Source organism: Urocitellus parryii, chromosome 12 (genome assembly GCF_045843805.1).
Source record: "Urocitellus parryii isolate mUroPar1 chromosome 12, mUroPar1.hap1, whole genome shotgun sequence".
Classification (NCBI taxonomy): domain Eukaryota; kingdom Metazoa; phylum Chordata; class Mammalia; order Rodentia; family Sciuridae; genus Urocitellus; species Urocitellus parryii.
The window spans coordinates 31,958,739-31,973,726 of NC_135542.1; the positions used below are offsets into that span (position 1 = coordinate 31,958,739).

The 14,988-nt window shown below is 53.4% G+C and overlaps 1 protein-coding gene across 1 annotated transcript in view; it reads left to right on the forward strand.

The window, feature by feature from the left end:
* Tpo (thyroid peroxidase) overlaps window positions 1-14,988 on the forward strand; it is a 53,943-nt gene that overhangs the window by 5,214 nt on the left and 33,741 nt on the right. The window contains exon 2 of the mRNA XM_077791732.1: window positions 12,922-13,006. Within this exon, the coding sequence (XP_077647858.1) occupies window positions 12,922-13,006 (85 nt within the window). The remainder of the gene's footprint in view (window positions 1-12,921; window positions 13,007-14,988) is intronic.

A 14,988-nucleotide genomic window follows, 5' to 3' on the forward strand; every position in this document is an offset into this window, starting at 1 on the left:
AGCAGGTGGGGGCCCTCATTCCCCCAGGATCAGAGGAGTGAGAGCCTGCCAGGAAGGTGCTACCTAGGCAGAGGCTGGGGTAGAGTGGCCTGAGGAACCAGCTGAGCCAGGGGAAGGTGCCTCCTACAAGGTGGTTGTTTGAGGCAGCGATCCCAGGGAACTGGGGACAGAGCCTGCAGGTAAGGGTGCTGATATCCTGAAGAGCTGGGGAACTGCTGTCCATGGTGGCTGCACAGCTCACCTTCCCATCAATCATGCACAGGTCTCAGTTTGCCCACCACAGTTTTCTATTATTTTAAAACAGTTTGATTGTAATGGAGGTCAGAGAAAGTGGGTAGATTCAGAGAGGGTTGTGCAGTAAAACATGTCTAAATAATTCAGTATGGGCATGAAGTTGCTGACACAAAAGAAGGAGTACGGGTCATTAAGTGGACAAGAACAGAGCATCTGTGGCAATGGCTCAGGTCAGGGCACCTGAGGGACCAGACTCTATGCACACCATGCTTCAAGAGGGCAGAGGCACCGGAGGAGGATGCACAGGCAGCACCAGCTCCCTCAGGGATAAGAGCAGGGCCCTCCCAGAGGCACAGGGCAGGCTTCATCTTTGGATTTAGGACTTCTAAGACACGTGGGGATTCCTTGTTCTCCGGGGAGCCATGGCACAAGTTTACTGAGGGGACTGTGTGCCCCTTGGACACATAGCTAACTGGGCCGTGCTACTGGTAAACCCAGGAGTGAGCTATGGGGCATGAACTTCCTCCTACTGATTCATATGGGCTCATGGGTGCCTCTGGGAGTTTGGACTTCCAGAAACTGGACACAATGAGTGGTCAGAGCTTTTCTTACAGTTCCTGGCTATTGGGCAGTAGCAGTTTCAGGCCTCCGTGGACATGGGCCTGGAATGATCCAACCAGCTTCAGTGACCCTGTCCTTCCAAGAGACCAGTGGTCTCCCTACAGTGGACCCCAACCACCATGGAGAGCAGAGAGAAGGGGTGCAATGACGGTGCCTTCAATGTGCCCCCCGCCTGTATTCCTGGGAGCAGCTGCAGGAGACGGAACTGTAGGGCCGGGGTGTCAGAGTCTGGGAAGAGCAGGGGTGTGACATGATCATGGTGGGGGTCAGCCCACGAGAACGGGGCTGCTGGGCAGCAGCAAGCCTCTTGAAGCCACTGATTGTGCATGAAGGGGGCCTGGGCAGGGGGGTCCCTGGGGTGGGGAGTGAGTGCTGAGTGGAGGGAGGTCAGAGCTGAGTGGATCACACGATGCTCAGGTGGGATTCGAGCTGGGCCTAATGGAAATGAGCCCCGGGGAGGGAGGTGTGACCCAGGGATGAGTGGACGATCGTGTCTTCCAGTGTGGTCACTGCTCAGGTTGGGTGTCCCAGCAGCAAGCAGGAGAGACAGGGTGCTGAGTAGAGGGGTCTTCCCAAGGCAGTGGCCTTTGATCCCCAGTGGGAACTCCAAGTGTCCTCCTGGGAGTGGGCATTCTTTGCTGTGTGTCCTTTTATCAGTCACCCCAATGTCACACACACACTCTCAGCTGAAAACAGTTCCAATTCTGATTTCCCAACCTTGTGATGGGAATGAGGGCAGCCTTCCCCGAGGCCAGGCTGCACCTTTTGAACTTTCTTTCCCTGGCTGGTGATTCTTGGCATGACACTTGTTCGCGATGCTCCCAGCTGGCTGGGCAGCCCCTGTGGCCACTCTGCAGTGCCTGACCAGAGCCGGATGTGGAAGGTTGAGTGAGATCCATGCATTTTCAGGTTGCCATCTTTCAAATCTAGGGTGGGTTATTGGAAAGTGACCCTGTTGTGAGGGGGAGGCATCTATATAAGACACTAGAGCCAGAATGTTCCCCTCAGTATGAGAACAGAGGGGTCAGGGGTCCACCAGAGCCCACCAGGATCTCTCCTTCCACAGATGGCCACCTCTGTGCCCTCAGCCATGGTAGCAAGGACCTCCTGTGACTCCCCCACTTCCCACCCCAGGTCCAACATCACGGTTCCGTGTGTCCTACTCCCCGATTGTCCTCGTTATCTTTACCTCTCTACATTTCTGGGCTCTGGTTTCCTGAACTTGGGGGGAGTCAATACCATTCCTCACAGGATTGTTAAGGAAATTAATTAACACAGCAGAATTAATTAACCAAAGCTCGCATGTGGGCCCTGAGTGTGAAGGTGAGGCCTCACCTCAGGGGCTGGGCTGCCTCTGTCAGCCCATGAGGAGGCCATGCTGCTTCTCTGGGAAGGTGACACCATGCAGGCTGGGCTGGCCAGTTTCAGGAGCAGCAGTCCAGCCCAGAGCTTGCCTGGTGTGTCCAGAGGCTCATCTTCCCCAGAGGGCCTCCAGTCAGAACAGGAGTGGACCCCTGGCTGGGAGAAGAGGCAGAAAACACTTCCAGTAGGTGGGACCCTCCAGAACCACATGGCCACAGATGCCAGCAGGTACTAGCCAGGAGTGAGGAGCTGGAAAGCCATGTCCAGGAAAATCCAAATTTCTTCCAGGAATTCCACACCCACATGCTCCAACACATCTCCCAGATAGACGTGCCCAGAGAGGCAAGGGCAGGAGATTCAGGACAGCATCTGGCCCTGCGGATGGCAGAGTGGGCACATCCATGGCTCACCAGCAGTGTGGACCCAGCTAAGAGGGCGGGTGGGAAGCGAGTGTGTGCACGTTGGCTGCCTGGGAACTCACTGCACCAAAATGCCTCTTGCTCAGCAAAGCTGAGGCCCCCAAGGGCCCATTGGTCCTGAAAGGCAGTAGAGGGCTCATTTCTCCTGAAAGGTGGTAGGTACGTAACTGCGTTAGCACCAGGCGAGCACCGGGAAAGCCCAGCACCACCCTCTGTTCTGTTCTGCCGGGTGAAGGATGGGGCAGCTCCACTCCAGACACTGCGTCAACTAGAGCCATCTCTGCCACTGGGGCTCATGTTTGCACAGCCCTGTCTGGCTGGCTCCCTGAGGCCATGAGGAACCTCTAGAAAGTTCTGTTTCTCCTAACACCTTCCTTGCACTCAGCCTGAAACATGCAATTTAAAAATAAGTCATATGTTCTAGAGTGTAAACCCCTACAACATTATTAGGAACACTGCATAGAACTCGGACTTCGTGCTTCTATGTTATATAAGCATCAGCACATGGTCCTCATTAGATCCAAATATAATGAGTATTATATACTCATTATATAAAGGGTATTTTGCAAAACAGGGGTCGTCCAGCTCCAATACTTAACAGGTGTTTGATCATTGCTGAGCCCCAGTCTAGAAATGAGGCTAGACACCCCTCAAAGATGCACAAGGACACAGCCCACTGCCAGCTTCCCAGGTCACCTCCTGGCAGATGTCGTTCCAGTGGTTAGTCTGCAGAAATTGAATGCCTTCCCAATTTGCTGCAGTTCATTGTCTCTGCAAGTTCTCTTATTGGGGGATGATTCATGCTTCCTAATCATGTGATTCCATTCTCTCAAGAAAAACACAAGTAAATGTGGGGCTATTTCTTTGCCAGGGATACGTGGAGACACTCTCCCGGTAGAGGATGATCCAGACCCCCACCACCTGATGGTGTGTCACCCGGAGGACCTACAGCACCCTCCCCAGACTCCTCCTCAGAGCACCGGCAAGGCCCGGCTCATGTCCAAGAAGCTTCCCTGACTGCCTTGCACCCTGGAGGCGGGCTCAGGGCTCAGCTGGACAGCTCAACCTGCCTCTGCCCTCTGCCCTTGGGTGGCTGTGCTTGTCAGGCTGGGGCTGACCTGTGCCTTCTAGTCCCATCTTATCACAATCACCTGCCCCCTCCAACATGTCCCCTAGCCCCACGGTCAACCGTTGCAAAGAGGCACATCTGTCCTTACCTCCCCCTGCTGGAGGCAGGCCCCTACACTGCCCTCTGGGCTGTCCCATGCCTCCCAACTTCCCAAGAGCTTTTTAATCTCACATCTCAGAAACTCATTTCTTTGACTCCCACAGGGCTGGCCTGGGGGGTCTACACTTCAGGAGTTCCTAATATGCAATCATATGCAGGAAACCCCATTCCACAAAGCCTACAAGAGTGTTGTTGTGGATATTTCTGGCATGGAAATTTAACTGCATTAAGCCCCCATCTCATGCAGCCAAGGAAATGAACCCCGGAAGTGCCAGGCACCCCGCTTCCTCTTCTCCTGGCAAGTCTCCAGGCATGGTGACCCCAGCAGAGACCAGGGCTCTCATCCCTGCTGGCCTGTGGCGCCTGCTGACACCTGGTGACATGCCTGTGTCCTGAGACATGGGATCCCCACAGGCAGTCTGCAGCCCACCACCTGACCAGCAGGGCTCTGTGTCCCCACTGCCTGACTGCCGCAGTCTGGCTGGGCACAAATCACGAGCCACTCAAGCAGGAACAAACTTTATTTCTGAACTCTGCCAGCACACTCCACACACGCTCCCCGGGAACTCTCCTGACCACCACACACGTGGCTCCTTCTCCCTGGACACACCACATACCAACCGGAAATCCCTCCTCCGGAAATCCCTCCTCCGAAACTTCCCCAACCCATGGGAACTCTCCGGGAATCCCCGTGAGAACTCCAAAGTAGTGGGCGCCCGAAGCAGCCAGAGCTGCCCCATTGCCCGACAGTAAAGGTCAAATATACAATACAATCAATCCAGCATCACAGCAATCATATACAGCTTACTCAAATCATCATCTCAATGGTTCGCTGGCGTCACCTTTCAAACATTCCCTCTGGCAAAGGCCAGGCGTCATTCTGACTGGCTGTGGCTCTCAACACCTGACCACTGGGGCTTTGTGTCCCCACCACCTGACCACTGGGGCTTTGTGTCCCCACCACCTGACCACTGGGGCTTTGTGTCCCCACCACCTGACCACTGGGGTTTGTGTCCCCACCACCTGACCACTGGGGTTTGTGTCCCCACCACCTGACCACTGGGGTTTGTGTCCCCACCACCTGACCACTGGGGCTTTGTGTCCCCACCATCTGACCACTGGGGCTTTGTGTCCCCACCATCTGACCACTGGGGTTTGTGTCCCCACCACCTGACCACTGGGGTTTGTGTCCCCACCACCTGACCACTGGGGCTTTGTGTCCCCACCATCTGACCACTGGGATTTGTGTCCCCACTTCCTGACCCATGGAGCCTTTGTGACCCCACCACCTGACCACTGGAGCTTTGTGTCCCCACTTCCTGACCCATGGGGCCTTTGTGATCCCACCACCTGACCACTGGGGCTTTGTGTCCCCACCACCTGACCACTGGGGCTTTGTGTCCCCTCCACCTGACCACTGGGGCTTTGTGTCCCCGCCACCTGACCACTGGGGCTTTGTGTCCCCACTGCCTGACCCATGGGGTCTTTGTGTCCCCACCACCTGACCACTGGGGCTTTGTGTCCCCACCACCTGACCACTGGGATTTGTGTCCCTACTGCCTGACCCATGGGGCTTTGTGTCCCCACCACCTGACCACAGGGGCTTTGTGTCCAATGCCCTGCTCAGGCACTTCAGTATTGGACTCTGCTGGAAATCTGTGGACTTGACTCAGACTCCCCAGTCGCCCCACGTGTCACATCTGCACTGGGGACACACATCACAGAGGAGTGGGCCTCCCGGGCTCCTGCTCAGAGGGAAAGACCAGCCTGTGGGCACCTGGATCCCAGCCCTGGGAGGAGCCCCAGCTTCCTTCCCAGGCTTCTCCTGGACCCACAGTGGCGCCCTGGATGCTGGACCCTCTCCAGCTCAGCCGGGGGAGGCCAGTGTCCTTCACACCGCCCAGTTGGAGTTCAGGACCGAACCCCTCTGTTTCCTTGGTGCTCTGCGCGAGTCCCTGGGCCTGGGCCTTCCCATTGCCAGCAGTCGAGGAAGGTCTTAAGCAAGACTCAACAAGAGGTTTCAGAAGTGCAGAAGCTCAACCCCTCTGCCACAACCAGCTGTTACACAGACTGACCAACCCGCCCCTTGCATACCTGTCCTCTTCTGCTTAAGAAGGGCATGTTATTTTTATAGCCCACTTCCTTTCTCCTCAGAAAAGCCCCTAGTTACTTGCTCACAACTCATCACTTGTGGTGTCTGATACCCAATAGAAACTGAGGTCATCGATGGTCTATAAGCCAGATGGTCATCACGTCGTCTGACACTGAGATCCCAGTTACCCTCGGGAGCAAGCTAAAGTTATGAAAATAAGGACATTTATGCAACCTTCCTATGTCTGGGGTGGAGGGAGATTGTACCTGTTGAGACCCTGTCTTCAGACTGCACCCCAAAGAGGCCTGGACTAGCGCTTCCAAGAGCACTCCACTGGAGCAATTAAGTGGGTCTGTGGGGCCATGTGTTCTCAGGGTCGCTGGGCCGTGACGCTCAGGGCCCTCCCATGAGCCTGAATGTGCTCTGACCAAGACTTGGAGCCGCTGGAGGGCTCTTGAGGGGCTCCTCACACCCCACTGAGCCTCTGAAAGGCAGGCGCCACTGGGGTCGTGGACGTCAAAGGCACAGGTGGCTCTTTTGAAGTCTTGGCGGGCCCTGGCCTTAGGGCAGAGCCCTGGATTCCATGACCTTGAGTGTGCCATGGGTCAGCTGGCTGGTGTCCAAGGCTACAGATGAGCACATAACTGGCTTGAGCAATTTTGAAGATCAGTTCATTAAATCAGAGTGGTCAGTTCTCTGCTCCTTAGAAGTTGGCTCTTATTGATGGGCCTGAGCTATCCCTGGCCTGGATTCCTGCCCCTCTGGGGAAGGACACCCTGCCCCTACTTGGAAAACTGCAAGCATGTTTGAATGGATGCTGGCAGTGAGGGACCACTGGTTGCTTCCGGTGAGGGACCTGGCTGGTGGGATGGCTCAGTGACTAGTGCACAGAGCTGCCGATGAGGAGAAACCAGACTCAGAACATAGGTACAATTGGGCCACATGCACCTGGAGGCAGGTGTGAGGTGCACGGCTCACTCTGCCTTCATCAGGGAGGGCCAAGGAGCCCTTCTAGCCTCTAGGACCATGTAGGGTGGTGGACTGGGCCGGCGGAGCTGGAGGCATGGAGACTCCAAGGCCATACCCAGCTTGTACAACAGCAATCTCAAGGTTTAATCACATTCTTGTGTTCCCTTCCACATAGGAAGAGGCTCCAGGAAAGACTGAATCTAGGGAAGAAACTCTTCAACAATAAGGGAATTCGACAGCACATTCCCCGTCCGCTCTGGCTTTTGTGAGCACTCTGTGGCATCTGGACTAGATCTGCCTCTCCACCTCTAGTCAAATGTGCAAGAATGTCTACAGGCAGGAGAGTCACACTGGGCAGAGAAGATGGCTCTCGGAGGGCATCAAGAACCGGTGCTGTCAGAGGTGCCCCAGTGGCCACTCTGCGGCCAGCCTCCCCAGGAGCATCGGAACACATCTGCTTTTCGGTTGAAGTTGGCGCTGTGGGACCGCAGTTGGGGCCCTGGAGACACCTTGCTCTCCTAGAACCCAGCTTCCTTCTGGCCCTGAGCAACATCAGGGTTATGGAAACCCCAAGACTAACCGCAGAGCCTCTGGGCTTGCTGGAGGGAGCCCTGTCTGCTAGTCCAATCTCTGTCAGTCAAAACCGGGTGTCTTTAGCTGTGTCTGACTGGACTAGGCTCAGAACAAACCTGAATCACCCTTCAGATTTTTCTGGGAAGCTGAGCAAGTGTTGAGTCTCATTTCCCTTGAGGTGATTTCAGAGGATTGGGGGGTGACAGAGCCCTTGTGCCCTCTCCACTGCCCCGTGAGGACTCTGTGTGGCCACTGGGCAAGCTTCAGAGCTACATGAGTAGGCACCCGGAGGCCCACTGCACCACTCCGGTTCCCAGCTCTTCCTCAGCGTCCTTTTCTACCCAGAACTCAAGGCTGACCCCATGTGGCTCAGAGACCCCGGGGCTGAGCCTCCTTCACCACAGTCAGCTGCTCTTGGAAGCACAGCCAGATCTGTCACTGCGGACAGCAGAATGCCAACAGCACGGACACAGAGACCTAGGCACAGCGACACATTCATCACGCTCTCCCTCATGTGTGGCATCCAGAGGGCCAAATGTATAGCATTCAAGGTGGCTCCAGGGCTGGGGGGGCACCATGGAGGTGCCAATCAAAGGCACACCTTTGGGTTTAAGACCAGTAAGTCCCGGGGATGCAGGCACAGTGCAGAGACTGCCACTACACGCACTGTTCACGTGGAGTTTCCTGAGAGACCATCACAGAAACGAGAACAAGTGGGGACTGATCCGCTGTGGTTGTTCACCACACTCACAGCTACAGAGACTCCCCTCCTCCACCCCCAGGCCTTCTGACTCATGGGCAGGGGTGGACTGCATGTGCAGCATGATGCTGCACGGGAGTCTGGCCAGCCAGGGTGTAGGAGGACCCAGCCCAGGGACAATGGCACCAACCAGGGTTCTGTGGCCAGGAAGCTGGAGTTGCTCCACCTCCGGCCACTTGAGAGGGCAGCAGAGCAGAGTGGGTTTATGTGGTGGGAACTAGGCCTGGGGCGGTCAGGTCCACACTGCAGGAGACTTCGCGACTGGTAAGCACCCAACCACACACGCTGGTCGCCTTCCCGAGCAGAGCCAGGAAGGTGGGCTGTGAAACTGACTTTCCCATTTTATTTAAATATGTCTTTTTTGTGGGAGTCTGACAGAATACCTTCATTTTATCTGTTTATTTTTATGTGTTGCTGAGGGTGGAACCCAGGGCCTCACACGTGCTAAGTGAGCCCTCTGCCACTGAGCCCCAGCCCAGCCTCAAGACTTTCCCTTAGGAGAAATCTGTCAGTGGCCCTTGAAGAGCGGCCGAGGCCGGCACGGGCAGCTTCTCCTGGCAAAGCGCGGCTGGCGAAGCTGTTCCCTCTGTGACTGCCGCTGAAGAGGGCTGGCGGAGTCCTCCTTAGCACCTGGCCAGGCGCAGGTACAGAGAGCCTGCTGCTAGGAACAAGGTAAAGGCGGTACCAGCGGCTGTGCCTGGTCTAAAGAGCCCTAGTCCTGGGAGCCTGGGCCAGTGTGAGTGCTGACACACGGCTTTTAGTTACCTTTCCTTCAAATGCAGGATTCCTAATATCAGTTACTTGTTCCACAAAGATTCCAGGGAAATAGATCTCTTTATTCCCAGCAGTGTTCCACGTGAAGTCCCAGGCCATCTCCTAAACCCCGCGTGACTGGGAAACGCGGTGCCTGGGGCTGTCAGACCTGAGAGCTCCATCTGCAAGCCAGGGCACGGGGGACACTCAGGCCTGGTTCTGACCGGGGGTCTTCCCGCCCTGGGGGCCACTCACTCCGGTGGGACACGACTGCAGGGTGGGAGCAGGAGGCAGACTCCAGGACCCAGACTCACGCTGAGTGCCCTGTGCTCCGCCTGTCCGTTCCAGCCCCAGGATGAGGGTGTCGACCGCACTGACCCTCACGCTGACCGCAGCCTGTGCCGGAGTGTTCTTCCTTTATATCCTGGGAGGCAGAGGACTGCGGTGGGGTGAGTACCCTCAGGATGGTCATTCTCACCAGCATACAGAGCCTGACGTAGCTCCTGAGCATCCCTGACCCCACTTTAGTGACCTGTGGGAGGCTTTTCAAAACAAAAAGGCAATTCCTGGGCTCAAATGGATTAAAACGATTTTTATGAAAAACTAATTTTCCTAAGATTACAGAATTTAGAATTTTCCATTTTTCACAGTTCACACATCTATTCATGAACAAAATTTTCATGAAGTAGATTCTGTGGTGTAGGTTTTGGATCAGTGTGCTACCATACAGAATTAGGGTAAGAAAGCTAAGGAGATGCAGAGCTTAAAACAGTCACTCTTCAGTTAAAAAAAAAAAAAAAAACATGCTGGAGGGCTGGCCAGACCCTCAGCTGCATGGACACACCCTGGCCCCCCAGGCCTGAGCCCCTGGACATCACTGGCCCATGTGCAGCCTGACAGACCCTAAGACTCCTGGTCCTGAAAGGGACATCCAGCCCTGGAGCCCTTGCCAGCTCTGCCTCCTGCTGGAAGCCACCTTCTGTCCAGCCTTTCTGACGACCAGGACCTTATGACCATACTGATGCTCCTCTGCAGTCCATCTCGACTCTCAAACTCCTTATGGACACAGTGTGGTGTAGGCTGTCTGGGCATTAAGGATAGGGTCACTGCTTCCCCCAGCCTCTTCCTGCAGCATCCTGGCCAGGGACCAGTGGACCTGTTCCTGTTACTAACTCCAGGTCCTCACCTACCACTGCAGAGGACAGGAGAGCTGCCCATCATGGTCATCCCCGGTGAGCATTAATATAGGGAGTGCATTACCCTGGCCAGTACTAGCAGAAGTTAACAGTGACTCTGTGCCTCATGGCCCAAAGTGAAACAGTATGCTTTTAACAGAGTGGACATTCAGCATGGGGACAGTGGGCACTGGGCATGGGGATGGCTGTGAACTGCTTCTTCCTTTCAAGTTTATCAAGGGCTCAGCTCTGCAAACCACATCCAGCTCTGCAAACCACAGTAACAAAAGTCACGGGTCCAGTAGCTAGTTACCAGCAAGTTGCTGAACCTGCAAACTGATCAGCACAATATAAAGATTTTCTGTACGCAATGTTTTCAGGTTTTAGAATCATTTTTTTTTAATCAGGAAATAGGGTGTCTATAGCTTTGATGCACACTTGATCATTTCTCCATCTCTAGATTTGATTATTTCCAGTCAATGTGTAGACAAGGCTCACTCCAGCATTCACAGCAGCCGGGTGCTCTGGAATAAGACTGACTGCTCAGTGGGGTATTTTGAAGCTGGCTTTGATGCCTTTACTCTGTGAACTGCTTACTTGGAACAGATGACTTGTCTCTTGGTGTTTCAGTTTTACATCCTTTAGTGTAAGATAATTGATTTGACCAGTCGACATGCAAGACAGTAGCTTCAGGACTGGATATTCACTGGTAAGCTTCCCTTGAAGCATCATCTCATCAGCTGCATCTCAACACAGCTACTTCAGTGGCGTGACTCTGTGGGCTGGGTGCACAGTGCCTCTGCTCACAGCTCGGGAAGCAGACCCGCTGCACTCGCCCTCTGTGGTGCAGAGCCTGGTGGGGAAGACCCTCCCAGAAGGTGAAAGAACAAAGGGAAAAAGCCCTAAACCCCTGAAAATTCTGAAGTAAAAATATTTGAAAACTTAAATGTTCTGCTTTCCCAAGAAATGTATACATGACCACTGCAGATCTGAGAAAAAATTGACCTGGTCCCTTCTCGAAAACCTGAAGGAATATGCATCACAGAGGTCCTGTGTTCCTGGATGGATAGTTTCTGATATTTGTGCAAGATCCAGATGCACAGGGCCTTGTCTTTATGTCCAGTGTCCCAGCAGGTTACAGATGTTGAAAGAAGTAAGTGGCAAGAGAGCCTAGGTGCAGAGACATGGCTGAAGATGGAGAAGCCTGGGAAGTCTGCAGGGGGATTGCTGAAAGAGGAGAGCTGGCAAACTCCACTCCAGCTCCCAGGATTTCAGCAAACAGAGATCATTAAAATCAGGACCAAACAGCTCTGGGCAAAAGCCATGGGCTCAGAGTTAGTGAAGGGTGAACCTCAGGGGCTGTGATGGTTAGAGTCTGGGAGAAGGAAGATTTGGGCTCTTTGTCCTTTTTTTGCTTGGTTTTAGTGAACACTTGTGGAACTAGTAACTTCTTTTTGTCCTGAAATACAATACTTTCTAGTGCAGCGGCTTCCTGAATTCCAACACTCCCATGTGAGGGGAACATGCACAGGGGAACTTGGGGGTCACTGCATCCTACTGGAGCAGAGGTGACCTTCAGCTGGTGCTCACACTGACTGCCCGAGATGGGACAGAGTTTCCTGATCAAGGAACTAAGCTGGGAACTCAGAAGAATTTCATAATCAGTTCTGAGAAGCACACTCCTCGGGTACCATACCTCTGCAAAGAAAAGACTGAATGGAGAGCTACGTGCAACTCTGAAGGGCATGGCAGGGTCAGATGGAGGCCCAGCCCACCCAGCAGGCACAGGGATGACCTTGAGCTGAGGCACTGACAGGAATGACCTTGAGCTGAGGTGCTCAGAAGAAGCATGTTCTGGAAAAGCTCTCTGCTCTGCCTTGCCTGAAAGGAGGACACAGATTTGCACAGTGCCCTCTCCCCCCTGACTGAGGATAGAGGTGGATGTCAGAGACCAGGGGCTGGCCAGCCAGGCCTGGACACCAACCTGCCTCTGGATGTGTCCCAGACTCAGTCCCGGTGTTTCTTCTGGCTTTGAAGCCATGAGATAAATACCGGGACAGAGGCAATCAGTGATAATCCTGCTAGGCCCACGCAGTTCAATTTTCTGGAATAGGCTGTGCTACTTTAGTCCCAAACCATTGAATTTTACCTCTTCAAATGTAGTTTTATTTCCATATAGCCGTGTCATGCTCAAAAGCATTCTGATATTCCACTTACTTCTAGGAAAAAGTGAATTTCCTCTACAAGGTGCTGGTTATGGAAAAGCTCTCCTGGTGGCAGAAGTGGCTGGGCCACTACCATCCACAACACAGGGACCTCATACTTCTACCAGAGAAGGAACACTGACCTACCCAACGTTCCCAGCAGGAAAGGGAGAAAAACACAAGAGAGGGATTTCACAGGAAACTGGAATATTTAAATAACTTATCTTTTGTTAAATGCACAGATTAACAGGGAACTATTATAAACTAAAATATTCAGAAAGAAAGCTACTCTGAGCCATAGGGTGTTCCAGCACCTGGGAAAGGGGTTCAGATGAGTCCACCCTGCCTGATGGCTATGTGGGGGAGCTGGCTCCCATCCTGGTGGATGCCGGCCCATGCAGGGTCAGTAACCCACTGGCACCTGAGATGCCTGCCCACATGGCTACCTCCACAGCAGCTGGACTGGGCACCAGGTCTGAAGTGCCAGCAAGGCCTATGGCTGGGTTCTGAATGTAGCCATTTATTCCCTAGGGAAGACTGGGATGTCCCTCATTCTCCCTGTGTTGGAGGCCAGCCAGCGCTTGGTGGACGACGCTGTCTACGACACCATGAAGAGGTAAGGTGGGGCATTGGCTGTCTCGGGGCAGGTCCCCTGCCACTTCTTAACCAGTTCACATTCACTTCCAAGACCAGCTGCAGCCCATTTTAAGATCAGGACTTGGAGCCCCTGTGAGTCTGGTCAGTTTCCCAGTGTCCCTAAGAGCCCTAGCCGTCTGTATTGAATCTCAAGCCCCTTCCCGGCAAAGCAAGAGCAAAAGCACCGTGATTCAACTGTAGTTACAAATATTCTGGGAAGAGATGATAGAGGACGGGGTTGTGTGTGCACACATGTGCATGTGTGCAAGGGTTTTTTTTGTGTGTTCTGTGTGCATGTACATGCACGTGGTGTGTGTGTATATTGTGTGTGTCATGAATGTGATTGTGTTTCTCACATGTCAAGTGTGAGGATAGTAAGGGATGCTGCGTGTGTGCTGTGTGCCTGTTGGGCCTGGATGGTGTGGTGTATGTAACGTGCATGTGGAGTATGAGTGTGCTTGTGTGGGTGTGGGTGTGAGCTCCAGGAGCAAGTGGGCTCTGTGGTTAGAGGTCATGGTTCCAATGTTTCTGAAGCAAATAGCAAACCTCACAAGGTTGTGTGACTTGGCCCTTGGTCCTACCATGGGCTCAGAGGGATGGGGCCCTGTGGTGCCTCGGAGGGACCAGTGCAGGCAGTGCTGAAGCAGCAGCTCCCCAAGTTTCGCAGCACTGGAGCCAAGAGTGTGGGTCTGCAGGTCAGGCCCTGGGCATGGCTGTACGGCACTGGGGAGAGGTGAAATTCCCAGCGGGCACAGGCTTCATGACTCTTCACAGGGTTGGCCTATAGGCAGGCCAGGGGCACCTGGGACTCAGGTCCGCTGGGTTAGCCTGGAACAAGAGCAGTGTCCAGGGGCCTTCTCAGGATGCTCAGGCTGGTTTTTATGCCCAAGTGTCTCTCTAGTTAGCAGATTCCCTGCTCAGAATCTCCCATAGCCATCCCCAGGAAAGAAGTGTGCCTGGGGACCACAGCGTGACTCCAAGAGGCGGCAGCTCTGCCGTTGCAGTGAGGGACGGCGCGCCTGGTCCCTGACCCCGATCTCCTCTTTGGCCAGCAGGCCTGACACTTTCAGGCTGTTCAGCTCACAAGTCGGGGAATCTGTCTCCCCAGAGCTCATTGCCACCAGCAGCTTTTACAAATGTGTTGGCAGATCTAAAAGCAAGTGTTTCATATTTTAAGATGCATGGCACATACACCTGCTGTGCTGGCTCATTTCTAGCGTTTCTTGTGTGTGATTTCTGGATCTCAGTACTGTGCCATCACTCACTGCTGTCCAGCTGCCAGAAGCCGCTTAACTTCCACGGGGCTGATTTCATCATCTGTAAAGTGAGCACAATCATAGTATTTATAAGGTTTTTAAATACTATTTGTATCCTAGGTTTTCAGATGTGCAATGTGATGCTTTGATATGGACGTGCAAAGGGAACTCATCCAACAGTCAAGTTAATACTTTCACTCCCATCCACATTATATCATTTTTAGTTTATTTATTTTTTTGATGAGAGCACTTGGTCTCCCTTAGCAAGTTTTCAGTGTAAAATACAATACTGTAGCTATAGCACAGCACAGGAGGACAGGGCTGGCCTCTGGGGAGGTGGACCTGCAGGGGAGCCTGGCCTCGTGGGTCTTGCTTTCTGTCAGGGTGGGTGATGCTGTGGTGAGCCGGGCCTCTGCATCTCGCCTCAGTCACTTGCAGCTAAGACACCTGTGGCCCCAAGGCCTGGACAAAAATGCACATGCCCATTTCCCCTTTCATTGGGTAGGTGTGAATAAATGACGTCTAGCTGAGTTTTGATAAGAACCAAATAATTGGAATGAGAATCAAACCATTGATATGAAAGTTTTATAAAAAGAAAATCTTGGTCATTTTTGTCACCATTCAATACTGATGTACTAGTCATCTTTATATCCTGCCAATTTTTTTTAATCGTATCAGCTCCATTTTTGTACCCTGCACAGTGCCC